We start from the raw sequence: 27951 nt of genomic DNA, 5'->3' as shown, positions 1-27951 counted from the left end.
TCCTGATTCTCTTTTTTGATGTTTATTTACGCTATACAAGGAACAAAGAACTAACCTACATATTTCACAACCTGCATATTTCCACAATTGTATCAATTTTTATAAGGATTCAACAGATATTCTAAAATGAAAGAGTCACAGATATACATACATACCTACATTTATTTATCTATCCTCACAAACTTTCATTTATATAATATTATTATAGAAGTATAGATTCATTTGTTGTATGGGTAAGATGCTAAATCATTACCTACATAGTGTTTCTGATGATGTAAGATATTTAGGAAAAACTATTATTGAGAGATTCATTTGGGACAATAGAACTCCAAACAATGAAATTTTTAATTTTTGTCTGTTCATCTGTACATTTGTATAAGCTAATCTCAAAAACGGCTCAACCGTTTTGGGGTCGTTCATTATTGTGTTGTACTAAGCTTCACTTTGAATTTGGTATTCGATTTATTTCAATCCGTTCATAAATAATAAACGTTATGACAATTAAAGGAATCACGTCAAAGATAAAAATTACATAGAAATACGAGTTTCCGAGTTGGTGACATTGTTCTCCATTCTACAATAAATGGGTTTGGCAACACTGGTGTTATTTGTGTAATGTAGTAAATATTGATGTTTATTCGAATGACTCTTTGAAGGTTATATTCGCTGGATTAATATTGGTTATTACCGCCTTGCAACTTAAAAGTAAATGAGAAATTTATTCAAGAAAAATGTCTGAAACAAATGATGCATTATTCGAAAAGTTTATGAGTTGTCCTTTGAAACGCAAATTGATAATGACTCTGATTGAGTCAGAAAAGGACAAAATAGATGAATATAGAAAAAAAATTGTTAATCAGAAGACTTTGGAGAAAACGGGTAATCCAGCTTCAAGCCCCTTGAGGAAAGCTCAGAAAAAATATCAGTTTGAGAGCCCAACAGCTTTACTTAGAAGGAGAGCCTTGGAACAAAATAAGAATTCTGGAGAAATTCATCAGACACTATCAAAAGAGTCTTCTGCATCATCTGAATCTTCTGAATCAAGTGAACCACCTGATTTTGACAAAATTTTGACTGGAGTTGTGGCTTTTATTGATATAAAAAGCAAAGAGGGTGATCGTTCCAGTGGTGTGAAAGCTATTTTACGATCTATGGGGGCAACAATTGCAGAACATTTCAATAGAGAAGTTACTCATGTTATATTCAAGGTAGATATAATAAAAATTACATGAGGTCTCATTTTTATATATATTTGTGATGTCATTGCAATTTGAAAATGTTGATAAAGTATACTTCATTGTAAGTTTTCACTCTTATGAAGGATTTATATATCCAATTAAGTGATTTTCTTTCTAAAATACTAGAGTTGGAATTGAATGGTTTTCCTCCAAAATATTTCACGAAATATTCGTGAAAAAAAGGTGATTCTTGTAAAAGTAATTCACTTCATCCATAATAGCAATCAAAAATTCATAATTCGTTATATTTTGCATTTCCTCATTAAGAAAATTTTAGTTTTGATTATTATTATTTATTGATAAGTGATATTTGTTAAGTATTTTCATTTTTTGTTGGACTAATATTACTTCAAATATCACCCTTAATTTATAATAATGCAAGTGAGGTGAGCTGAAATGAGGAACGAATTTTTTGGTGATTATGAAAATTAAGTGACATTGTAATTAGAGATTGAACTGAATATCAAAAAATGAAGCATTAGTGACCCAACACAAGACAGTGCCATTTCGATCCACCATTGACCTCATCAGTGCTGCTGGGCTGAACAGTAAAAGCAATGTTGCATTCAACTGTCTTCGAAGGAGTAAGGAAGCTTGGTTATCTTTAATATTTGTGGATTGAGTCTTCTGTTGATTTCATATATGGTGTCTATGTAAGGGGAAATGTTATTGTAGTTTATTAGTAGTAACTGAGTTTTTGATAATTTTTGGGTTGGTTGGACTGCACATATAATAAAATTTGAAATTGTGATTAGGTTTTATGGTTATATTACCAGTTGGATATAACTATCCCTCAAAAATCATATTCGCTTTCTGATAGGTTAGAGATAAGAATACAAGAAAGTTGAAAACTGATAACTCTTACCTTGTGTTACTCTTACCTTATTTTATTATATTTTTTACCTAGAATACAAATCTGTTATCACCATAGTTTAACTTCGTTAACTTGCCTTACTTTAATACTTTCCACTTTTATAAACTTGATGATTTACTCAAACTTCTATGTTACTGAAAGAGTTACTTGTGATCTTAACTGATAATAAATAATATTCATTTATCTCATTGAAAAGTATAAAATCAATTGAAAACATTTTTAAACAATAACAAAGAAGATATCAATGATTATATAACTAGAATAGCTATATAAAATGTAATGATTACAATAAATTGATGGATGTAGCCATTACTACCTGGTAGGAGATCATGAAAAATGAAAATAAATGTTTTTTCAACACTTTTATTTGTAACTAATGTTACTGCAGTTTCGTCCTATAAGGACATTTTCAAACTGATACAATAAACTGATGAATAATGTTAGTCCTTATATATGCCTTATATAACAGAGGTACTTGACTCAATTGAGTACCAGAATTTTATTTAGCTGTGACAATGTGGGTACGCTGATTTGAAAACAGGTGGATAAACTAGATTGATTTGATCATTCAACCTGCTAAAGGATCAAGCAGACTCTTTTGGTAAAGGGTTGTTTGATGAATTCCAGATATCAACTAATCCCTAGCTCTAGTGGGTGCCAATTCTACATATTTTTCAAAAGAAATACAGTTTGTATGAAACATTTATTTAGCTAGTCAAATTCATGCACTACACCTTACGATTTGATCTCCACAAACTTTATTAAACAAAAAATATCACGACATCTTATCAAGTCAAGAAGCAATTGATACTGGGGTCCCTTGGCAGTCTACTTGGCCCTGTTTTATTCATACTTTACTCAAATGACATAAATAGTGTCTGACCGAAACTGGTTTTTACGACCGAAACCAAATTTCGGCAATGGTCTCAGTTTTGGCCGAAACCGAAACTTCCTTATAAGGATTATGTTTTGAGGGAAAAATAAAGAAAACGTTATTCGACATTTTCACTTATTGATAAACAAATCAACATGACAACTCCTTAATTTAAAAAAATATTAATTACAGTTTAAAAATTAAAAATACTTAAAAATCGTGAGGTATTCATTTGAGTAGGTGTAGATTCTTCTTTTGAATATTAATAATAGTTTTTCAAAAACAGTAAATATAACATTACTTATTTAAGTTAACTAATATCACAATAGGTACCTATGTATATTTATGTAATAAACAAAACAAAATAAATCACTTTCATCTTGAGAATAAATTAACTTATTCTGAACTGAATTTTTCATTTTGTATAACAGTTCATTTAAAAAAAATTAAAAATTTAAATGAAAAACAAAAGTTAAAATGATTAATTTCACGACTAGATACTTATAATTCAAAGTAGGCATCTGTAATCGTGATTTCTTATTAGTATTCATAATTAAACAATCTAATATTATAGGTAAGAAACAATAGTTTATCAACATTTTCGCCTCGCAGATTGCACCTTCTGTCTGAATAAATTTGTCCAGCAGCACTGAATAATTGTTCACTGGAAACGCTTGTTGGTGGAGCTGACAAGAATTTCAGTGCCACCTTTCTTAAAGACAGAAATGGACTAGACTCCCAATAAGAATAAATATCTGCACTTCTCTGTAGCCTAGACTCTGACAAGTATGCTTGAATAGTTTGCTTAATTTGTGATTAACAATCACTGTTCTCCACACCAGAGGTTTCTATTAAGTGACAAGTAGATTTATCATGGGCATCCCAATGCCCTTCTTCTTTTTCTGAAGACGCCATTCTAGATGAACAAGATGGCTGTGGATCTCCAGAATGACAGTTTTCACTTATTGTATCGCTAACATCTTGCGTGCACATCTTCAAATGGTTTTCTATTTCCAAAGTGGCAATGTCAACTTCATTAGAATTTAGATATGTACTTTTCAATCTTGGATCCAGTATTGTTGAAGTTATTAGAGCAGGATGTCCTGTGACGAATGCAAATCGTTGATTCATTGATTCATGCAACCGTGTTTTCATGTTTCTTGTTATTTCGCTTTCATTTTCGTCTCTAGTTTGCAATTTTCTATTTAACAGTCATCTCAAAGGAATTGCAAGGGATATGCATGCGTTATCATATGACAGATCAAGTGTAGCTTCATAAAAAAACTTTAGTACCTCAGTAAGATTCTTTAAAATTTCCCAGTCCGAAGGCGAAAGAATGTCAATACGGCCATGTTCTAAGCTGTACAAATTTATGGCAGTTTTTTGTTCATACAATCTTGCTAACATGTTGTAAGTACTGTTCCATCTAGTTTCAGTATCCTGAATTAATGAATGTACTGGTAATCCGCATTGATATTGACATTCAGTCAATTTTCTTGAAGCCTGCTCGCTTCGTTTGAAGTGGCCTGCTATATGTCTGCAAGTTTTAATGACTTGTTCATGTTCTTCCTCCGAAAATAAATTTTCTGATTTTAAATTGTACTTTTGGGAACCATGAGGATCTGTAAAATTCAGTCTTTTGAATGCCTCACTATCAACTAAAGAGTATGGAACCATATCGACAAGTATTAAATCCATGATACGTTTATCAATTCTGCGTGATATTTCATGATGATCTGGCCATTTTGAAGATTTTGAACTTAGTGTCTGCGCGATGTTAGGGATTGTGCACCAGTTTGCTACCACTGGTACTGCCACCGTCAATGGTGGTTACTGAGTTTTGTGATTCACATCGCTTTAATTTAGCTTCAGATTTGTGCTCGTTGATTTTCCAACTGACGTTTTAGATGTTCCCTATGTTCTGTTTCATTGAATTTAGACAAGTGTAGCTTCAAACCGGAAATAGTTTGATTTCTAGGCTCGGAGCTTCCTAGTTAATATAATTTATTGCACTGTTTGCACTTAGCTTTAGATGGATCAGATGAACTTTTCTCGAAAAATTGCCAAATGCTGTTTTTTAACGACATTGTCTTTTCATCATCGATGATTGAAGAATAATACATACAACAAAAGAAAGATTGTTTATCAGGTTCAATAAGTTCTCAATGCATTTTAAATTTAAGTATTTAAGTATTTATATTCGTGGACTATCATGAAATTTCACGGAATAGATAAAAGAGGTTGGACAGGAAATATTAATATTGATTTTATTATAGGGATACCTAGGAGCAGGTACCTATGTAAGTACCTACTCATTTAATTTTAAGTGTGTAAGTACCAAGTAAGGGAGAGAAATTAACCAAAAAAATATTTAGATAAATAGGTGAAACTTGATTTTACTATAATCTATGTATTGTTTATTATTTTTTAATGTTTACACTACCTACTCTTATGATACAATATAACGTGATAAAACTTGCCGAATTCAAAATAAATTACACGAAAACTCACAACAAACAAAATGAACTGCTAATATAAACCAGTCAGTCACGAGATGATTAGGCACGTGGACGCGGCAAAATGTCTTCGTCGCTTGTTTGAAATTCAACGCGCCGAACATGACCGATCTCAGCGCGGGAACTCTCGAATATAGTTTCGGTTTCGGTCGTAGTTTTGACAGGTTTGCCACCGAAACCCGTTTTTTTTTGACGAAACTCGACCGAAACCGAACTTTCGGTTGGACACTAGACATACATTTTATTAATGATTGTGAATTCATAAACCTCTTTGCAGATGATACTCTCATTGCAGCAAGCGACTCTGATATTCATAATGCTGTACGCAAAATTAATTTGACTCTTGAAAATGTGGCGGTTTTTGAACATAAACTCAATCTGAATACCACTACAACGAAAGCTATGATATTGACAACCCAATATAAATATAACACATAAATGATATCAACTCCATTAATATTGAGAGAAGTCAAATACCTGGGCTTAATCGCTTAATCGTTGATAACACTTTGAACTTGAAAAAACACTTTCAGTATATCTGTAATAAAATGTCTAAAACCCCAATCTAATTTGACTGTTTATAAAACAATAATCCTACCACACTTTGATTACTGTGCTACTCTGATATCATTATGCCTAGTAATATTCATTACGTTTGGTAATGATATCAGAGTAATTCTATCTCTACTCTACAAAAGTTTCAAAACAGAGGAATGCGCTTGTTATTAAAATGCCATAAATATACTGTTATATTATCAATGATTCATTCATATTTAAAATACTCACGGGAAAAACGCCACATTACTTCAATGAATTCATTACATATAACCATCAGATACACGAATACGATACAAGAGGAAGAGATAACTTGGTTGTCCCACGAACTAATCTTGTAAGAACTATGAACTCTGTATTTCACAGAGGACTCTTGGACTATAACAAGCTTCCTAATGAAATTAAACAAAGTAACACTCTCCAACTCTTCAAACGCTTCTACGAACACAATATTATTCCAATTGAGTTGTTCATCATTCTTCTCTCTATTAATCTCTTCATCATTTACTACTGCTACATTTTTACACACTATATTCTACTATATGGGTCTTATATATTTTAGTTTATTTTGTATTTTGTTTAATAACTGATATATTTGTATATCTTACTCTAATATTTATATACCCTACATAATCACAATTGAGACTATGGATCCAGGTACTTACTTGAACATGATTACCTATAGCATCTACTCAACTTTTATATACCTAAGGTACATCTTCAATTATGATTAACTACAGCATATTATATCAATTCTACATCAAAAATAATCCTACATTTTTTTCTAAGAAAATAAGTTCAATAATGGTGATTTTTCTCAAATCCAATTGGTCATTCAGTAAAATGATTGAATTTTTAAGTTTATTAGTATAATTATAATTCAATTATGATACTATAAATTATTAAAATTAATATAATTTACAACTCAGCGAGTGTATTAACTGTTTTTTTTTAGGATGGATCTTTCTCAACCTACCAAAAAGCAAATCTTTTGAATATTCATCTCGTTTCCGTCTTGTGGATAGAGGCTTGCAGGAATAGTAGAATGAAGGTTGCTGAAAAGAAATTTCCAGCTCTGGGGACAGACGTTTATGATCATAATATATCTGCAGTATGTTCAGTGAGTAAATTTAAATATTCTTCAATATATTGTAACAAATTAATAAACTGTCTTAAACAAATTTATTTCCAACAATATTTCACTAACCACAAACTAATTTATTTATTACAACACTTAGCAACTAACGCTTAATTTATTTCCGCTCGATTCCGCCCTCTTGGGTCGGAAAGACGGGCTTATATCGGTAAAGGTCCTTTCTAGAATTCTGTAGTCGGTTCGGTATTCGACTAGATTTGATTTTTACCGGCGGTTGCATTCTTTCGCGGTGAGGTCATGTGTTTGTTGGATGACTCGGCCGGCATATGGGTCAGGGGCGGCTTCAGATTCCGTACAATATTTTCTCCAGATTGTCTTTATTTTGACAAAAACTTATTTCTTGACAATTTTATGAAAACGTTTTTGTTGAGTGACCTATCATGCTTACAATTTTTTTTTAAGTATAAATTTGACTTGCATTATTTGCAATTCCTCTTGTTTTACTTTCAAATTGATCTTTGGTTTTTAATTCGATTTATATTTTGCAAACAAATCAATAACATTAGTATTAGTATTATTGAAAAACATTATTGTATAACTTGTGGAGGAAAAGGTGGTTTTCCTATATGTCAATGTATGCCAGTGAAAATAATTATTTTTTTTTGTTTATATGTGAATGAAATGCATGTAAATGTTTTACAAATTTTAATAGAGAGTTTGAACAGATATTTTTCATTTTTTTTCTGTTCTTTCTGAAGTTTTCCATTTTAAATTTCAAAGGAGAAGTAAAAAAGCAAATAAGTATTTTCATCCAGCTAATATTTAATGGCCAATTTGTCATTTTTCAGTTGAATAGTTGGAAGTACTCTTACTTAAGTAGTACTGAATTCATGGGAAAGAGTGTATGTGAATCAAATTAATACTAGTAGGTAAAATTTATTGGATAAATCATCGCAAACCTGATGTGTCTTTTTCTAAGAAAATTTTTTATAAACTCAATGAAATCTTCCTCAGTTTGAATCAATTTTATTATCACATTTAAATCTACAGGAAGACAGAAAACGATTTACCATTCAATGATTGATAAAAAAACAGACTGCCATTGGGAATTTTTGGTTGACTTTGATGAACAGTGTTAAGTATCTGTCGATGCCTCACTAACAATTGTTCGTTTTGTGCTGGTGCGCTTGTTATATTCATGGAAACTCCTACAAAACAATGATTTCATAGAATTGCGTTGATGTATAAACTACTATTATTTCTAGTGGAATGATCCTACATATCATAAGTCATACAATGTATTCAGCAAAGTGTACTGGAACTAGATTATTTATTCTCTGATAAATAAAAATCATAGGCATACAGAAAAAAATACTGAGAATGAATGTATAAATTATTACAATAACACAGTTATTTGATTTGAAATTAAGAGAGATAGCACAAATGACCAGTATTCAAAATTATATTGAATATTAAATTGAATGACTGTCATTCTGGTCTGAATTGAAAAATTTCGTGCGATTTTGAAAAAATTCATATTTTTAGATATCTTGATTTTTCATATCCGGCAATGTTCATTGAATCGTCTACTTTCCAGCTCCCAAGGTATGAAAGAGACTGAATTTATAGACTCTTACAACATTAACTAACCGAATCTATTTAACCACAGTGGTCAGCTGTGAAGGCCAAAGTCTCCATAAGGTAATATCCACAATTATACTATGGAGGAACTTTCTCTTGTATATGTCTATTATTGTTAGCTATAAACGGCTTCCAATGAGTAGATGAAAATTCTGTCCACGACAACGCTACTATAGAAATACTTACTATGGGTAAAATGGGTGTTATAACTTTATAGGAAGTGCATATGAAGCAAATTGGATTTGATAGAAAAACACATGCCCATAATTCAAGACAAGATATTGCTTGAACCTTCAATCGACAGATGAAAGAGTTCGAATATTTCCATCAGGCAGAAATAACGGAAATATCAAACTGCGGCATAATTTTTTTTGGATTCGTCTACAAATCTATCAAGAAGACGAGAAGTAAACTGCCAAAGAAAACAAGAAGGAGTTGTCATTATTGAAAGACTTGGAAGTTCTTTGAGATACCTGAACCATAACTCTAAAATATGTGAAGGAAGCATTTGATCCCACTCTAAGCCAAAAGTTCAAACTGCCTTATCAACTATTTGGGAAAAAAAGAGATAGCAGCTAACAATTCCATAGGACTAAACTCACAAGCAACTTCTTATAAAATTGTCTCTTTGAAACAAACTCTGTTCAGACGCTGAGTTTGATACCAGAACACGTCTAAATATTGGTTCCAGTTGGTTGTTTCATAAGTTTTGTTCGTTTCAATGTCATCTGTTTCTGTAGCTCATTTTTACAAAAATAATTATTCTACTTTGTCATGCATACTGAGCGATATAGAATTTTGTACTCTATACTTTGATACTGTTCATTTTTTCAAATTTTCAGCTTAATACTATATGATATCGTTAAGCGATATTTGGTGAATTTTTCTCTACAAATTTAAATCGAACCAAAGCGCTGCTGAAACAGTTCCAAAAAATAACGAGACCTTTTGAAATAATAGTGTTAATGAACGCACTGTTTGCCGTTGGTATGCGAAACTTTGTTCTGGAGATTTTAGCCTCGAAGATGAGTCCCGAAGTGGTCGACGAACAGTACTCCACGACGAGGATTTGAAGACCCTGGTGGAGATTGACCCATCACAAATGGTGCGTGTGATGGCTGAAGAACTAGGCGTCAGCTCCTATTCGGCTCCTAAAACTTATTGGAAATGTCAATAAGTTCGAAAAATAGGCGCCCCTCGACTTGAACAATCAACAAAAATTGTCACGTTTTGAGGTCTGTTCTTCTTTGCTTTTGCGCAACCAAAACGATCCTATATAGGATCGGATCGTCACGTGTGATGAAAAGTGAATCCTCTATGATCAGAACAGTGGTTGGACACCAATGAGCTACCCAGACACTTCCCAAAGGCAAAAACACACGGAAAACATGGTTACTATATGGACTGTATGGTGGTCATCTTTCACTGAGATATTACAGTGGAAGGTAGACTCATAAGAAAGAAAACTTTTGAAACAAACTAATGATATCGTCTACATAAATGTCTTTATTAAAAAACCGTTTTCCACACCTGAAAAAAATATTGTATCTCGACGCATTTCGCGAACAGATGTCTTTACTGAGAATGTATTTCCGTGTCTTCAACCAATTGAGGTATATCTCTGAAAGCAACAAACGTTGCTGAAGATAATCCAAAGGGAACGACTTACAACTAATAATTCTGTATTGGATCTTCATAGGGAAATCGATAAAGAATTCTTTGATGATCTTGATAGCTTCCATTCACTTGAATCTGATGGTACATCTGTTTGAAATCCAGGAGAAATTCGATGGGACGGGATGGAGTGGAAATTGTAAAATAATTAATGATGTCTTTCCGAACTTCCTTCCCAAGATTATTGTTCAAGGATTTACCTAGAGGCGATCTACTGAATGCATTGAATAACACTCTTAGTTACTACTATGGGATTTTATAACATAATGATGAGAAAAGTGAAGAATATCAGACGAAGAAGGATGACTCACCGCTACCATAAGATTATTTAGCTATTATTCAAATTTGAGTTCCTCAGTAAGGGACTGAATTGAGTAGTTTAATACTGAAGTACTGAAATAATAGAGTCAGAATCAGTATTGAATTCAGAATTGTAATGAAGAGTTCGGCTTCATTGCTGAGAAGTGTCAACTACTGTATATAAGATTATCTCCGGCCGGCAGACTCTATTAATATTTGTTCACTTATAGACTTAACATTCTAGGACAAGCATAGATCCGATAGCACTGTGACCAACCGGTCTGGTGTCTTAAGCATGCTATTTTTAATAGTTAGAAGACCAACCATCACTTGTTAACGAGTGCAGGACAGTTGATACATTCCCGTATAGTCTTCAGCAGGGCGAAAAAATTAACTCATCTACGAAACAACCCTGGAAATTTTCAAGTGTGGTGTTTTGTTTCTGTGTCATAAAAAATTAACCCAGGAAATTTCGACTCTGAAAACGATTCATTCACCTTTCAGATTATATTTTCACTAGTTCAAATATTGAAGGCAAATTCAATGTATGAAACAATAATAAAACCTCTCCTAATATGCTTACAGGTAATTAACTTTGAATGTTTCAAATACCTCAACCTAAAATCCTACAATAAACAAATCTAAAAGACCTAGCCTTGCAGCATATATTAGATATTTTACTTAATTCAAAGAGAAATTAGCTGAAATACAATATTGGAAGTCTGTGGTAGACATTGGTCAACATAAAAGCTTCACCTATGAAGCCTATATATTCTCCCAAACAGCAATTCATAGTCTACCAATATTCAAAGTCTGATCAACCAAATTTCCTAACCCAAAGTGTTCCTTAGATACTTCTACAGACATAATATTACATTGGGTTCGCAAAATACCTAAACTATTGAGAAAACATTGCTAACATTATTAAAAACATGAATCTGGAAATACTATGGTTCCGATACTCATTTGAAAATAGCTTCTATAAAGCCATGTTTCAACTAGAATATTTTCAGCGTTTCTGAGTCACTCTTCTGCTAAACATATCAGTAACACAAAATTTCATTGGTATGTTTTGAAATTTTTAGAATGTCAAATTATTCGGAGATTCTCTATGAATATTACACGAATCGTATATTATCGCATCATTATCGGCATCCCAATTGAAATATTTTCTTCTTCTAAGACTGAAAACAAATATTAAAACTTTTTGACTTTTGTAAGAAATGGATTTGTATAATTTAAAATGTTGGAACATTCAATTTAGGTGTGGTTTTTATTTTATTTGTGAAACAACCAATATGAGACAGACAGAGGGAGAGAGAAGTACCTTCATTGAACTAAAAGATATATATTCCATTGAGGTTAATCCCCTGTAACAAGGATTACAACAGTAATTATAACAAATGTTCAATACAGCAAATAAATATTACCAAATTTTTCACTCTATCAATTAATTGTATTGTTGCTTTTCCATCTTCAGTGGAACTTCAGGGATTGTGAGTGGCTGCAATATTGTTCTTTCACATTTCAGGAATATGATAGTAGTATTTGTTACTATTTCTCCTAAGGTCTTCATTGTTTTGAATTACAGATCATAATGTAAATTATGCAACCATCTCTTTTTGACCTTCTTGCCTAAAATGCAGTAATTTCTAATATTATGAGTGATATATTTGCTTATTTTGTTCTACTCATGTATCATTTATTGCAATGACGTCAATATTTATTTTGAGTGTGTCAGCATTTTCATAGAACAAGGTTTTAACGATGAACGAGAACGAGAATGTTTCCTACTTATTCACCAAACTCAAAACAATTGTTCATGCAGTTGCAGTTTCGTAAGAATTTATCATCTTTTCCTCCAACCGATTTCCTGGAGTCTTTGAAGTCCACTAGATACTCGTTAGGACAATAGGAGAATTGTTCCAAAGTCTTGGGGTTCTTATTCAATACTCTTTGTGAGCAAAAAAAAGCAAAATCAATACTCCTGACCGATCTGGATTGAATGATTCCGTATAGTCTATCTCGTCTTGTGTTTGTAGATCTTTTGCTGAAAAAATCCTCACTTGTTTACTTCAACTAGCGTTTCTTAATATGACTGATTACCAGTCCGCGCAAAGCTTATTGTTAACGGGTGATGATCAGCTGTATTGCCAAACTGACTATTACAAGAAAACAAGTATATCTGAGGCACCTGTCAATCTAATAATAACACTGATGATCTTCAAACATGACTCAACCTCTGACGGAAGCACCAAACTCTTACGAAGGTTCGAAATAGATGAACACTTCAATCTAGCAGACCACTTCATGCAGTCATTGTTCACCGTGTTTATGGCGTTGAATCTGGTCATTATTACGCGTTGGTCAAAGATGAAATGAATTAGTTTAAGTTTGATTATAGTCGTGTCACTAAGTGTTCTGGAAATATCTTGAGATTATTGGAGCCTCTGGAGACACCCTACATTTTGTTTTATAAAAGAGGGGACATATGCAGATCAAGATCTTCAGACGATGTTGTGCTGCAGGTTTTTCCGGGTGTTCCTGCAGCTGAATGAAGTCGCCCCGGAGCGCCAAGTGATTTTTATTGTTGGTTCATAATTTCATGATTTGTATTACTTTCTTCTTTTCTGTACAATATTGAAATACTGCACTAAAATATTTACATTTAGAATAGATATTCCGTATGAAGTCGTGGTTACCATCCTTTGATATATTCTGATTTTTTTTATGTCATGACCGCAATATTTCCTCAATCTTTTTCTCTATCCATGATATCCTATCCATCCATGATAATAGATTTGATACCCTTGAAATATCGAACCACGCGCTCTCCAACCGTTGAATATTTATATATTTATCCAGTTCAGTTCGTGAACACTTTTCAACTATTTGTAGGTAAAACATACCTCAATCTTTCATTTTTCTGTTTCAGCAAATACAGAAAGACTATGAGGAAATTGTTAGAGAAGAATATTGTCGAAGTTTATCAACTGGAACTCCATTGCCTTCTACTAAAGCATTAATCGATAAACGAAGAACAATCATGACACCTAACTTCTCAAATAATTCTTTAATGGAAAGATTTCATTCCCAAGAAATCGTAACATCACCTGTCAGGAATATAATGTCTAAGCCAGGAAGAAAAACTATCAATATTGTAACTCCTGTCAAATCTTCCTCGAAATCCTCATCTGTGATTACCCAAGGTGATTCTGATTTAGAAGCTTTCATCGGCGGTAAAGCAATACAGAAGACGGTCGTTGGTATTTTTGATCCACAAAATAGAATAATTATGGAGGCAGGAAATGATGTTGGGTTTGATTCAAATGTGTCGGTTGATCAATGTGTTCCAAAAGAAAAAATAAATGATACCCATAATGACAATAACAATACCCAAATTTCTTCAAAGGAAAATAGTCCACCAGATACTCCTCATGATTTCTATACTAAGAAAACGCCTAAAAAGAGACAATCTAGAATAAATAGAAATATATTCAGCAATACATCCTCTGAAAATTCTATCAACGGCGATGACAGTTTATGTAAGAGACGAACAAGATCACTTCGACGCACGACTGATATTATTCACAATCAGTTGCCTCGAACTAGTAACGACACCAAAAAAAAGAAGTCACCACAAGCTTCAAGTGATGCTTCGAATTTAGATCCGACATCTTCAATAAAAATGAATGAGAACATTGGCATGCCAGCCAGAAGTAAAAAACATTTGATTAAAGAAATTGTTGATAAAACGGGCAGCACTAGTATGTCTACCCTACAACTGTCAAACAATCCCCTAGTGAACTCGTGTACTACAAATATGTCTTCGTTACAGATATCTTCAGATACTGATAAAAACATTCCAGATTTCAACTCAAATAATAACTCTTTCAGTCCAATTCAGTCAAATGTTATGAACAGTCTTTTAGAACTGTTGGATAACAGTTTACAGTCTAGTGATAATATTACAAGACGTAAAAAATCTGGTTCAGAAAAGTTCGTCTCTGCTGTACAAGAAAGGCATAGTAGTTTCACAGAGAAAGGTGAAATGAACTATGAAAGTAATAATAGTAGAACTATTAAAATCAGTTCAAGAAATCGCAGTAAGAGATCGCTAAATTTCTCCAGAATATCAAAAGAAAACTCTTCGTTTGATGTAAAATCAAAAACTCCACAACTTGAAAACTCTATATCAATTGACAGAGAAAAGCATGGAAAAAGTAAAGAAAACAATACAGAATCAAATATTGAGAAAAATCATTCTGAAACCCCCGGCGGGTCAGAAACCACACAAAATAAATATAATGAAGGCATACTTGACAGTGGTGAAAATGAAAATATTAAAATTTGCACCCGAGAACCAATGAGGGTTTCCGAAATTCACGAAAATAGTAATTCACTATCATCTAAATCAGACAAAGAATCATATTCTGGTAAAAGAAAAAATTCTGCGAGCAGAATTGGTAGAAAATTATATGATCCCAATAGTCTTTCTCAAAAGAAATGTTTTAGGAATGACCTCGACTCGCAAGACATCAAATTAAATGCTGAAAACTCTTGTACTTCCAAACCTGAAGTTACCTTATCTGTCAGAGCTAAAAATTTCGTAGATAAGCATAATATAAATGTTGACAAAATTTTGGATCAACATTGTGAAAAGTTCGATAATGATCCAAAACCACCAAAAAAGAGAAAAGAGAATGAACCAGTGGAAAAATATATTTCTGGTAATGGACAAGAACAAAATGAATTGAGGAATAGCAAAAATGTTGCAGAGAAATGTGATGACAAAAATTTGACGAATATTCCTAATAAATCATTAATTGAAATCACTGACGCTACAAAAGAAGCTGTTGACGCTAAAAAGGGAGATTACAACAAAAATGAGGTGAAAATTGTGAAATCAAAGAAACCACGAGCTGTTGAAAAACCTGTCAATAGACGATGTTCACTGAGACTAACTCAGCGTTTTAGAAAAACTGACATTACTCCTTCAGCCGAAAAAAAAGTCGAAAGAGACATGTTGAAGGAAAGTCGAAGAAGTACTAGAGAGTTTGACGATAAAGTTGATACGAAAAAGAAGAAAATAAAAGACGATAAGTTACAACAACCTAGTATAGTATGTACTAAAATGCATAAAGATGAAATTGGGGTGTTTAGTCAGATTGTAAAAAAACTAGGTGGTTTCATAATTGAAGATGAAGTTACCAAAAAGACAACACATTTAGTAGCTGGAGAGGCAAAAAGAACCATAAATATGTTGAGGGCAATCACTACTGGATGTTGGATAGTCAACCAGAAGTGGGTATGTAGTTTTCATAATTCAATGTTATACAGTTTTTTAATTATTCAATGAAATTATGCTTCAATGTCGAAAAGAGATTTCTCAAATAAGGTAAATACATGTTGTAATTGGGTTGCACATAATTCTTGGAACCTTTGGTCACGTTCCCAACACGATGGTCATCAGTTACTGATGATGCCTGGTATTAAATCGTTATGAGTCTGATGATTTGTGTTCTTTGTATTCTGTGTTCCACATAATTATCATTTCTTCCTAACTTCTCACAAGTCCTATAATTTGTATAGGTATATAAGTAATATGAATATAATAATATGCATCTGGAATGATGCATTATTTACTTCTTACCAAAGAACAGACAATTACAACATTAGAAATAAAACAGATTTTTTTGAACATACGTCCTGAGTTTTCATTTGTTAACAAAAATATGCCATTCTGTATCATAAGTGTTAAATAACCTACCAGAGTATTTTCTAGTAATGGCTGTCGAAAAAATCTAAACTAAATCCAAAAGAATTTGTGATATCCAAAGCCATCTTAACCACTGAAGATATACATAATAGTTTTTAAATTGATAGTATTCTGTGATGATTCTTCCATTACTCTGTATATATTTCTCAATTAATCCAGTAACTGTTTCTGACATGAGTAGTTTACTTGTATTGTAGAAATTGGAACTGGTTTGTTCTACGTTTTATGTTCAATAAAAATATATAAAAATTGGCGACAATAAAAAAAAAAGAATTGTCAATGATATCCAGTGCAGAATTGTTCAAAATCAACGAATTTGACAAGAAATTCATTCAACATGATCCATCGTCAAACTACAGAAATTTTTCCAGCTTCAAATCATAATGGATGAAGAACAATTCAACATACATTCTGAAAATATTTCAGAAACAACAAAGGGCTCTTATTTTGGAAGTAACTGCACAATTGCAAGCCGACCATTCAACTAGTATACAAAGGTCAAATCAAGTGACGTGAAAAGTTCAGATAATACGATATTTATGTGTTTCAATTGAAAGTGATCATTACAATAGTCTAGCAGCATTTTTATGCCAGAAAAACTTCATCTTATGAAGATTTTCTGAAATCATTTATTTAAAAAATTGCTAAATCCCAAGAAAAACCTTGTTTTGCAGCACTATTTTTTCAAAAACATCACCATACAATTTCAGAATTTTTGGCAGCACTTCAACGTGAGCTAGCACTATGTGGATTCTCTATCCAATGTTCTTGTTAACAAACTTTTTTGATTGCCGAAATTTTCCTTCGTACACAATTTATCAGTGGTAAACATGACGATTGGCTCCAAAAACAAATTCTACACATTCCAATACAACCAGTTTTGATGAAATTCTTGTTGAAGTCATTTTTCTCGAGGCTTCAAAAATCTAAAGCAAATAACTAACTCAATGTACAAGTTTTAATCACAAAAATTCCAATGCATGTGGTGTTAACAAAGTAGTGGATTCATCTAGATGTACTGGTTTTCAGCATAGTTCCCCTAATTTTCGACACATTTCTCGATCTCATCTGCCCGACATTTAAGCTTTAGGCATTGAAAATCTTTGCCTGAAATGTGGAAAGAATAATCATAAAGCAGGTGATAGATAGATAGATATCTATCTTGTATAATCATGTATATGTATCTTGTATAAAAGATAAAGGAAATACTTTGTCCGAGAAATACGACAGTAAACAAAATTACAAAGGGTAATAAGACACAAAATTTGAATAAAACACTTCACATGCACATATAAGTATAGCGTTAATAAAATAATATTTAAAATGGACTGTTAAAATATTCATCTATAGTATAAGGCTCTAGATTGCATAAAAATTCTTTCACAGACTTCAGAAAACTGCTGGCCAACCCAATGTTTCTTATATCCTGTGGGAGAGAGATAAAAAATGTAATCGCACTGTAAACAGTACTTCTTTCATACAGATATTTCTTATGTATCAGATATAAAAAATCATTCCTAAATCTGGTTACATACTTATGTGTTTTATGATGCTTTTCAAAGTAACTTGGTTGATTTATTAAAAATTTTAACGACAACTCGCCTTTCTTTATCACACAGATTCGCAAAATTTTTTCAGCATTAAATTTGAGCAGCAGCTATTTCACAATTTTAGACAGCATAATTAGTTAAACAAGACGATGATTATAGAGACAGCATGAATGCCTTCAATTACTGTTTCAGTATTATTTTCAACCGGCCGTGCTTGGTATCGCATGTTAAAAAGTAAAACTACAGTCTTCTCCAGCAATTCAAATCCAATGTAAATCTCTACTTTCACATAGGCACCGCTCTGAGAGCGCCTTAAGGATTTTCCTGTAGTGCTTGTGTTTTGTCCTTGAAAAAAACTGCTAATCCTCTAGTCTCATCCAAATGTCTATCAACTGTGCTTGATTTTGCTGGACTTAAATTTTAGTTCATGTTTCGACATTTGTGTTACAAAATAAAAATAAATCCATATCACTATTTTTCAGGTTTGAAGGAGGTGGATTTTTGGCGTGAGTTGCTATCTTTCTCAGAGGTTTATACATGCTGAGTTAATATCCAGATGTATAAACCTCTGAAGAAACTAGCCACTCACGCTAGCGAAACGTCAGGAAGAAATTCCAAAAATCCACTGCCTTCAAACCCGAAAAATAGTGACAATGAAAACCTTTACTGCGAAAGTAACCAGTTTGCCAGTAACCACCGAAAGTAAATACCAATTACAATGTTAACATACCTTCACTAATGAAAAACTGATTGAATTTTTTTTGCAGTTGTTCCAATCACTGGAAGCTGGAAAGTGGCTACCAGAAGAAGACTTTGAGTTAAACGATTTTTCACCTGCTGTCCAGGTCTGTAAATACTAGGATAGGTTTTTTAATATGAAACAAAATAATATAAGATTCCTTAACTCATTTTCAAATGAGAAGTTTCTTTTTACAAGTTTTTATTGCGTGTATGTAAGTGCGAGCGTGAGTGCGAGTGGGAGTGTGTGGGTTTGTATGACTATAAGTGTGTGTACATTTATATGTTCAGATCAAATTTTGCAACTGAATTTCGAAACATTTATCCTAAAACTATTGAGCTAAAATTTTGTATATCTGTTCAGTTTGGAGTGTCTCCATTCTACATCCAACATGGCGGACCGGCCAAGATAACGGACTGTTTTTTTTTATGCGCCTCCATGTTATAAATATCAAATGCTGATATGAGTACTAACAATAACATGACGTCACACTAAAAATGGCGGAATAGTCCTTTGTGCACTCCCATGATATGACTATCAAATTGAAGGGTTCCATGACACGAATACGAACAATATTATGAGGTTCCTCTAAATCCAATATTGCAGACTATCCAATATAGCAGAGTAGTTTTTTTTTTATGATCCCATGATTTGGGTATCAAATAAAACGGTTTGCTGAAAAGAAAATGGAAAAGAAATTGACGTCACTGTAAATCAAATATAGTGGACAACCAAAGATGGTGGACTATGTTTTTTATACAATCCCATGATATGGATATCAAATGGAAGGGTTTAAGGGAAAAACAATTTAAAATGGTGCAAAATAATTTCAAAGAGTTATAATTTGCCAAAAGTTAGGGTGATGCCCAAACAAATGTTGGACTGACCATTTAACAATTAGGCATTAAATGAAATTAACAGACGAAGAAGCATATCAAGTGATAATTGAAAGTTAAAAAATTAATTGATAGCATGAAAACATTTTTAGTATAAGCTTTCATTCACAAGCACTAGAAAGAAGAAAGTAAGTTTGAAAGTAAAAGAAACCCACACACAATTTTTATGATATAGATTTACCTTCAGAAAAATAACAATACAATATGTAATTTGATCTCACCATAGATAGATAATTCTCGCGACTAGCCACCTTGAACTTTGAAATTGGTATTCTAAGGTGCTACGATGGGGGACTATTTATATTTCGGGAACTAGCAACACTAATGTCAATAGGTAAAATGTGGCAAAGCCATAATAATGTTACATAAACGTACTTACAACGTTTTGATGTATAAGTGCTATTTGTTTTGTTTACAGTGAGTTGAGAAAATCAATTTGACCAAAAAATGGAAATTTCAAGAGAAGGATTTCGTTGGATTATTTTTCACAACTTTCGACATGAATTATCTCAACAAGAATGTGTCGATGAACTCAGTTCTTTGTATAGCGATAAAGCACCATTAAGAACAAAATTATCGGTGGTATAGTGAATTCAATTGTGGTCGTAGTTTGGTCGCCGACAAATTCCGAGAAGTTCGTCCAAAATCGGTTGTTGTGCCACAAAATATAGATGCAGTGCCTGAACTGATAAAGCAAGATCGTCATGTGACATATTGTGAGGCATCCTTGCACATTAGTTCCACTTCAATACATTCGATTGCATGAACACTTAGTTGTAAAAAAAAGTTGCCCTCATTGGATACCCCATGATTTATCAATTGCTCCAAAAAAAAAGCTCAAGTCAAGTGGTGTAATGAAATGATGGAAAAGTTCCACCGTCGTGCTTCAAAAGGCGTGTATAAAATCGTGACAGGTGACGAATCATGGATATATGTGTATGAGCCGGATACAAAACAGCAATCGAGCGTGTGAGTATTCCAAGACGAGCTAAATCCCACGAAAGTTGTTCATGGAAGAAGCACAACAAAGCAAATGGTCGCCTGTTTCTTCGGCTGAATGGGGCATGCAGCCACTGTTCCGCTTGAGCAACGTAGAACGGTCAATTCTCTGTGGTACACGACCATTTGTTTGCCGGAAGTCTTCGGAGAAATTCGTAAAACTAACCACCGAAAACGAATCATTCTCCATCATGAAAATGCAAGCTCTCACACATCTCGTCAAACAGGTGAATTTTTAAGCAGGCAAAACATAGAATTGATGTCTCATCCTCCGTACAGTTCTGATTTGACATCCAATGGCTTCTTCTTGTTCCCGAAGGTAAACTGCGTGGTTAACGATTTATGAGCGCCAAAGAAGCAGTTGAAGCATTTAAAAATCATGTTTTGGAGGGGTCCCAAGAGGAATGGGAAAACTGCTTTGACAAATGGTTTGAACGAATGCAAAAGTGTATTGATCATCAACGGGAATATTTCGAATAACAATAAAGCCATCTTCATTGACAAATGTTCGTTATTATTTGTTATTCCCAAAATATAAATAGTACCCCAGAAAGGTTTTTCCACAGACAATCAGTAAAAATAATCACCTTGAGAAATATGGAAAATTAATGTTTGGGTTTAACTTAAACAGGACATTGTATGATATGGAAAACCTCACCAGAAATTTTATACTATGTGTTCATATCACATACTTGGTGCTTCATTTATTGAAATGAGAATGAAGTGTAAAAGAAGCTTTTGAAAATCAGGTATGATACATGAAAAGAAAAAACATTTCCTCCATTTGAATGATTATCAGGGCCATAGTAAAAAACTAATTCTTCCAATGATCATCAAATTACTGAATATTGTGTGAACATTACTGAACAGAAAACTTCTAGAAAAGTTCAGATGTGTTTTCAAAATATCAAAGTAAATCTTCTGTAACTATCTTATTTGAAAGTGCACTGTTGTAAAATGTATATTACATGCGAGTTCATCCAACTTATTGAAGAAAAAAAAAACGAAAAAAATTAATTGTCCAAACAGGCACTAGACCCAATAATCCGGTCAGTCTAGACATTGGAAGGTACATAAATTTACAACAAGCTGCAAACGCGTGTAATTGTTCAAAACAAAGTCAAAAATAATATTTTAAAATTCTGAATGATTGCGATGCCTGGAAAAAAAATTTATTCGAGATCAAAGATCAAAAATCTCGAAAAAATTTTGTTTTTCGCGATTTTCAGGAAAACGGTAAGTTTTATCATAAAATAACCTCAGATAAAAATTGTAGATCATAAAATTCTCTACAAAAAATGTATCAATACTTAGAGCCACTTAGAGCCACAGTTTCTGAGATAGTGTGATAGTGATAGTGCTCAATAGTGGTATGTTTGTTACAAAAGGAACTAAAAAATAGATAGTGATATAGATCACATGAACATACAAGTAGCAAGGTACATATCATAATCAAAGACAAGAAGTATGAACATGTTAACACCAAAGAACAGGATAGTAATCCCTTCTCAGATGCACATGTAACTACATGATCCAAATAATCATTTACAGAGTAAAAACAGTGTTGTGTTAAATATTCACGGATCTTAGTTTTGAATAATGCACACATTGTCATCTTTGAATTGTTGTGGCTAAGCATTATACAATTTTATGCCCAGAAATCTATAGTCTTAATAGTGGAGAAAGAGATCACTTTTTTCCTTGTATTATAAGTGTAATAACAAATTCTTTGATATCTTATGTTTTTTTACATAAAGAAAGCACTCCATAATGTAGCAACATGGCAGGATGCTTAATTTCTTGAACAGTGGTTTACAGTGATCATCATATTTACTGGATGTTATTATTCGAATGACATTTTTGGGCAATGAATACTTTGTGATTATCAGATTATCAAGGCATACGTCATTGTGCTACGGAACATAGCAAAATATGCCATTCTTAAATGGTCTGTATCCACATTCAGCTTTAGCTGCCTAAGAGCATAGGTAACTTTCGCAAGGCGCTTAGATAGATCCCCAATATCAGCCCTAAAAGCTCAATGTGATCCTCAGATGTGGAAGTGGTGCTCATAACACGACTCTGTGTTTTTGATTCATTGAGGAATGAATAATTACAATTGAACCAGTTTTTTGATAATTATTCTGCTTGGTTGAGAATTTGTGCTGTATTGTTTTTGTGGGTTCACTAGTTTATAGGTTGCATCATCAGCATAAAAAATTGATTTAACTCTCTGGTCCAGATTCGAGGACAGGTCATTGAAATATATTATAGGGGCCCTAAGACGGCCCCCTGTTAAGACCCCAAAGTTGACTGCATGACATGCGGACGTTTGGTTTTCGGATTTTACACACCGGGTACAATTTGCCAAGTAGGATGAGAGGAGGTTCAAGGCAACTCCTCTAATTCCATATATTTAAGTATATTTACATATACATAAATTGAGTGAAAGATTGTTTGAAGAACACCAGAGTGCTACTTTATTCAAATCATTTTGTAGTATTCCGTTTTCATTTGGTGACTATATGACACGAAACACCTTCAGATCGTCATCAAATAATAGAATTTCACTATGTATATCTAATCCTATGTTCGACGAACAAGGAGAATAGACGGGGATCGATTCAAGAGATAGGAATAAAAGAATTTCAGCAGATTTGAACCGAAACCAATCTCATTGAGTTTTGAAATGAGTATGGTGTGGTCCAACTTGTCGAATGCCTTTGACAAGTCTTTATTTTGTGTCTACCTGAAGCAGATTTTCTAAAGCACAACTTATCGTTTGTGTATAAGTTATAGTAGCATTCCCGCGATAAAGCCATGTTGTTCAGGAATAATTATATTTTGTACTTTGGGATATTCTAATATAGATGTATATATCCAAGCCCTTCGCAAAGTTACACAGTAAGGTGATGGGTCGAAAGTTTTTCATGTCATTTATCTCACTTCATTTATTTTCCAAACTTCAGGAAGGTTTGCACAATCTTTGACTAAGAAGCTTGTGATTCTATCGTAGCCACAGGTAAATTTATCATTCAACTTTTTCAAAACTGTTACAACTTCGCTCTCATTCACAGACTTGATACTAATTACAGGTCTGTTGTAAGTTACTGTTTCATTATTATCGCATTGTGCATCAGAGGCTGCTGAAGAATGCACAAAACCATAAATTTGATGTTGCAGGTGATATTCTGAGAGGATTTGATGAAAACAAGGTTATATTTCTGATACTCTTAGACTTCACCATAGCATGTTCAATCACGAAGTATGAAAGTGTTCTGAATCTTTTTAGCTTTTTGACACAGCCATCTGATACACTAATTCCTAACAAACAGAAATCAGAGAGTAGTACATGAAAATCAGACATTGAAGAGATCTTAAATAAAAATAATACAGAAAAATTTTTAGACTGCATTGATAGCTTCAATTTAAAACAATTAATTGATACGCCAACAATAATCACAAATTTTACTTCAACTTTACTTGACCTTATAGTATCTAATGAAGCAATAGTTAATCACTACGGCACTCAGGACACATCTCACATTTCTGATCATAATTTAGTGTTCAGTCCAATTTAACATGAAAATTATAAAAATGAGGAACAGTTTTTTACATATAGAAATTTTAAGCGAATCAACAGAGATCATTTGCTGCAGCTGCTGTTACTGATGAAATTTCGTTTTTTCAGGAAGTTAATGACAAGGTTAAATATTTTACTGATTTGATGCTACTCATAATTGATACTGTTGCGCGAGTAAAAAAAGTAAAAGTAAGGAAGGTTCAACAACCATGACTCTCTGATAATGTGAAACTGATAATAGGTCTAAGGGATAAAGCTCTTAGAAAATTCAAAAAACCTAAGAACGTTCCTGTTTGGAACTATTACAAATTACTAAGAAACCAAATCAATATCATGATGAGAAATGAGAAAAAAGCATATCTTAATCAGGTTATAAGTGGTAACTATAATAGTAAATTATTATGAAATAAACTTGAAGGTCTGAATATATATTCTCGTAAAAAAACTAATTTTCCAGAAAGACTTAATGATTCTATTAAAATCAATAAATTGTTTTTGAGTAATTCTGACCAACATTTTGTACCTATTAATGAGTTATTAAATTATTATAACAGTAATTTAAAAAATAATATATCTATTGACAAATTTCGCTTTGAGCCCGTAACAGAAAATATTGTTTACAAATGTATTTTAGGAATAAAAACAAGAACCGTAGGTTCAGATGAAATTAATATAGATATGCTACTTCTTTGCTGTCCTATAATACTACCATGATAAATGTTTTATTAAAACAACGATAGAAATGAAAATAACAATAAAAATTAATTGGTGCTCCGGGGCGACTTCATTTATTCCAGTGGCGCAATTGTTTTTTCAGCTGCAGGAAAACCCGGAAAAACCTGCAGCACCACATCATCTGAAGATCTTGATCTAACAATGTCCTCTCTCTTATAAAACAAAGCGTAGGGTGTCTCCAGAGGCTCCAATAGATTCAATACATCGCCAGAACACTTCGTGACACGACTATCGTCAAACTCAAACCAGTCCATGTCTCACTAATATAATAAATTCATGTTTGCAAAATAATATATTTCCTGAAATGTGAAGGATTTTTAAAATACTGGCTCTTCCTAAAATATCTAATCCAAATACTCTTAACGATCTGCGCCCCATAAGCCTGCTGCCTACTTGTTTAAAAGTATTGGAAAAAATAATGAGTTTTCTAATCAAATGCTATTTAAATTCCTTTAATATTTCACCAAATAACCAGTCAGGATTTCGTAAAGAACACAACTGTACACAGCTCTTTTAAAAATACCTGATGATATTTTCGAAGCTGCTGACACGACTGCATCAATACTTATAGACTTCTCCAAGGCTTCTGATACCATTAGTTATCGAATTTTATTTGCTATTTAGAATTTCATCGGGTTCTCTGAACCTGCTATAGGTAAATTTAATCAAAAGCAATTTTGAACGTTCACAGTTTGTAGAAACTTCGAAGGCAAAATCAAGAACTGAGTTTATTAAATTTGAAGTGCCTCAGGGATCTACACTTGGACCCTTATTATTTTGCGTATACACTTGTGATCTAGTTTCTGTTTTGAGACTTTGTAATTTACATATGTATGAGGATGACACACAACTATATCTATCATTAAACCCTAATGACGTTGTTACTGCTAATCGAAAATTGAATGAAGATCTAGCTCGTCTTATTTCAGCATCTGAAGTTCATAACCCCAAAATCAATTCAAACAAAACCAATCTGCTTGTTTTTGGTACTAATCGTAGCTTGGTGGAAAGACATTAATATTGTTATTGGTGATACAGTAATATGCTCCACGAACGTTATTGAAATAGACGTGAATTTTAGGTTTTCAAAACATGTCACAAAATGTGTTCAAAGAAGTTACATGAGTTGGAAAATGCTTTATCCTCATCGTCACTTATTATCAAGTTTGTGTATGGTTCATGCCTGTATAAAAAAGACATTTTTATAATTGAAAGAGTTCATGTCTCAGGATTATATATAGTATTAAAAAATATGACAGAATTTCATATGAACTCAACAAATGTCCATCATATTTGTATAACAAAATAAGATTTCATATGTACAAACTATATATATATATATATATATATATATATATATATATATATATATATATATATATAAAAGGAGTTAGTTAAGTTTGTTTTCTTATTCAAGTGCTGTTACAAAAAATATCTTATAGCTGCTCGATCAGAAAGTCATTGATTTCATAGATTTTATACTTCTGAAAAATTTTCAGTAGTAACATTCAATGTGTTTTCTCTCCCTCTTCCCTCTCTCTCCTTCCTCTTCTTTTTCTTTGTTTTTTCTCTAGTGTAGTGAATAATTATTGTATTTATATGTAATAAGGAACTACAAATAAATATTATTATTATTAAATGATCTATTTTACATATATTGATATGAGATGTGTTATTCAATTAAGTTGGTGCTGAAGCAAATAGATACCCCACAACGTAATTGAATTAAAATAGTGCTTGTAAAGCTAGCGACAACCGTTTAGTTTAGAAATTGGTGATTGTTAGACTTGTGAAATAAATACATTTTTTTTTCAATAGCAATGCCGTCTCCAACGTCAAGCCTTCGGACCATCCTATTCAATGGACATTTTTCAAGATTGTGGTAATATATTCATTGCTAGAGAGAGCATTCCAAGATGTTCGGACTTGAGAGAATTAGTGACATTATGCAAAGGGAAATTTACAGCTAATGCAAGAAAAGCAAAAATAATAGTTGGAGAGTCGTTGAGGTATGAGGGAGTAATATGTGTCAAAGAGAATTGGATACTAGATTCAATAACATTCAACAAGAAAATGTCTTTTAAAAAATATATTATTTCTTGAAATATTTCAATGGTAACATTTAGTTTGATGTATTCTGACTAGTCAATCTTTATTTTTTATTTATATTTTCATATTGCCCTGTTATATCAAGAAATATATCTCCATTAATTTTATAGGATTTTTTCTTTTTCACTTCCCCTTTCTGAGGTCAGATATATGACTATCTTGCAAATTCCATCGATGCTTTCGATAGCATCGATAGAATTACTATTTTTTCCACACATTCACAGTATTGATTCTACTATATTTTATATCAGGTAAGTACAAGAAATTATTTGGTGAGTTCATAAGATACCAGTAATTTCCCTAAATATAAATTTGAAGGAAATCTTTCGATGTTGATGAACAGTCTAGTTCATCATCGAAAGAGTGTTGTTGTTAAGAAGAGTATTCTAAATTAAAATACTCTTCTCAACATACAGTGCATTTCTTTATTGCCCCCCCTTTTATTTTTTGAATGGATCAACTCAAAAAATTGAAATTTGTGAAGTTGTAAAGTATTCCTCAGGAGGATACACTACAAAAACACACTTTTGTCTATTTTCCACGATATTTCTTTATTGTTGACTAGTTTCGGCTATTACACCATTTTTAAAACTAACTGATTACATTTAAATCTGAGTAATTTATACCTAAGTTGCCTATCCTATCATAAATAATTTGGTACCTACATTTTGTATACCTGTAATATCCATGAACATAACAAAACAAAGCTTTTGATATAATATAGGTTTTGGGAACTGGATTATAGATTCAGGAGAGGACTATTATTTAGATCAAGTTGTTCGTTGAGGACAAT

The 27951-nt window shown here is 32.5% G+C and overlaps 1 protein-coding gene across 1 annotated transcript; it reads left to right on the top strand.

Annotated features, from left to right (window-relative positions):
• The first annotated feature begins 607 nt into the window (after positions 1-607).
• MCPH1 (Microcephalin) lies at positions 608-27265 on the top strand. The gene is made up of 5 exons (XM_074178987.1): positions 608-1208; positions 7013-7177; positions 13704-16076; positions 18865-18942; positions 26868-27265. The coding sequence occupies exons 1-5, from the start codon at positions 732-734 to the stop codon at positions 27150-27152; spliced, it is 3378 nt and encodes a 1125-aa protein (XP_074035088.1). The 5' UTR covers positions 608-731; the 3' UTR covers positions 27153-27265.
• The last annotated feature ends 686 nt before the right edge of the window (positions 27266-27951 follow it).

Source organism: Leptinotarsa decemlineata, unplaced genomic scaffold, assembly GCF_025532065.1.
Source record: "Leptinotarsa decemlineata unplaced genomic scaffold, Ldec_3_MD MMD2_tig00004307_RagTag_RagTag, whole genome shotgun sequence".
NCBI classification, from domain to species: Eukaryota; Metazoa; Arthropoda; class Insecta; order Coleoptera; family Chrysomelidae; genus Leptinotarsa; species Leptinotarsa decemlineata.
This window is presented reverse-complemented; position numbering and strand designations above follow the sequence as displayed.

What these genes read in the sequence shown, in the direction of transcription:
- MCPH1 (XM_074178987.1), top strand. Translation starts at nt 732, where the DNA reads ATGTCTGAAACAAATGATGCATTATTCGAAAAGTTTATGAGTTGTCCT. An exon ending in ATATATCTGCAGTATGTTCA is followed by an intron (nt 7,178 to 13,703) that starts GTGAGTAAATTT and finishes TTTCTGTTTCAG; the next exon opens with CAAATACAGAAAGACTATGA. An exon ending in ATTTTTCACCTGCTGTCCAG is followed by an intron (nt 18,943 to 26,867) that starts GTCTGTAAATAC and finishes TTTTTTCAATAG; the next exon opens with CAATGCCGTCTCCAACGTCA.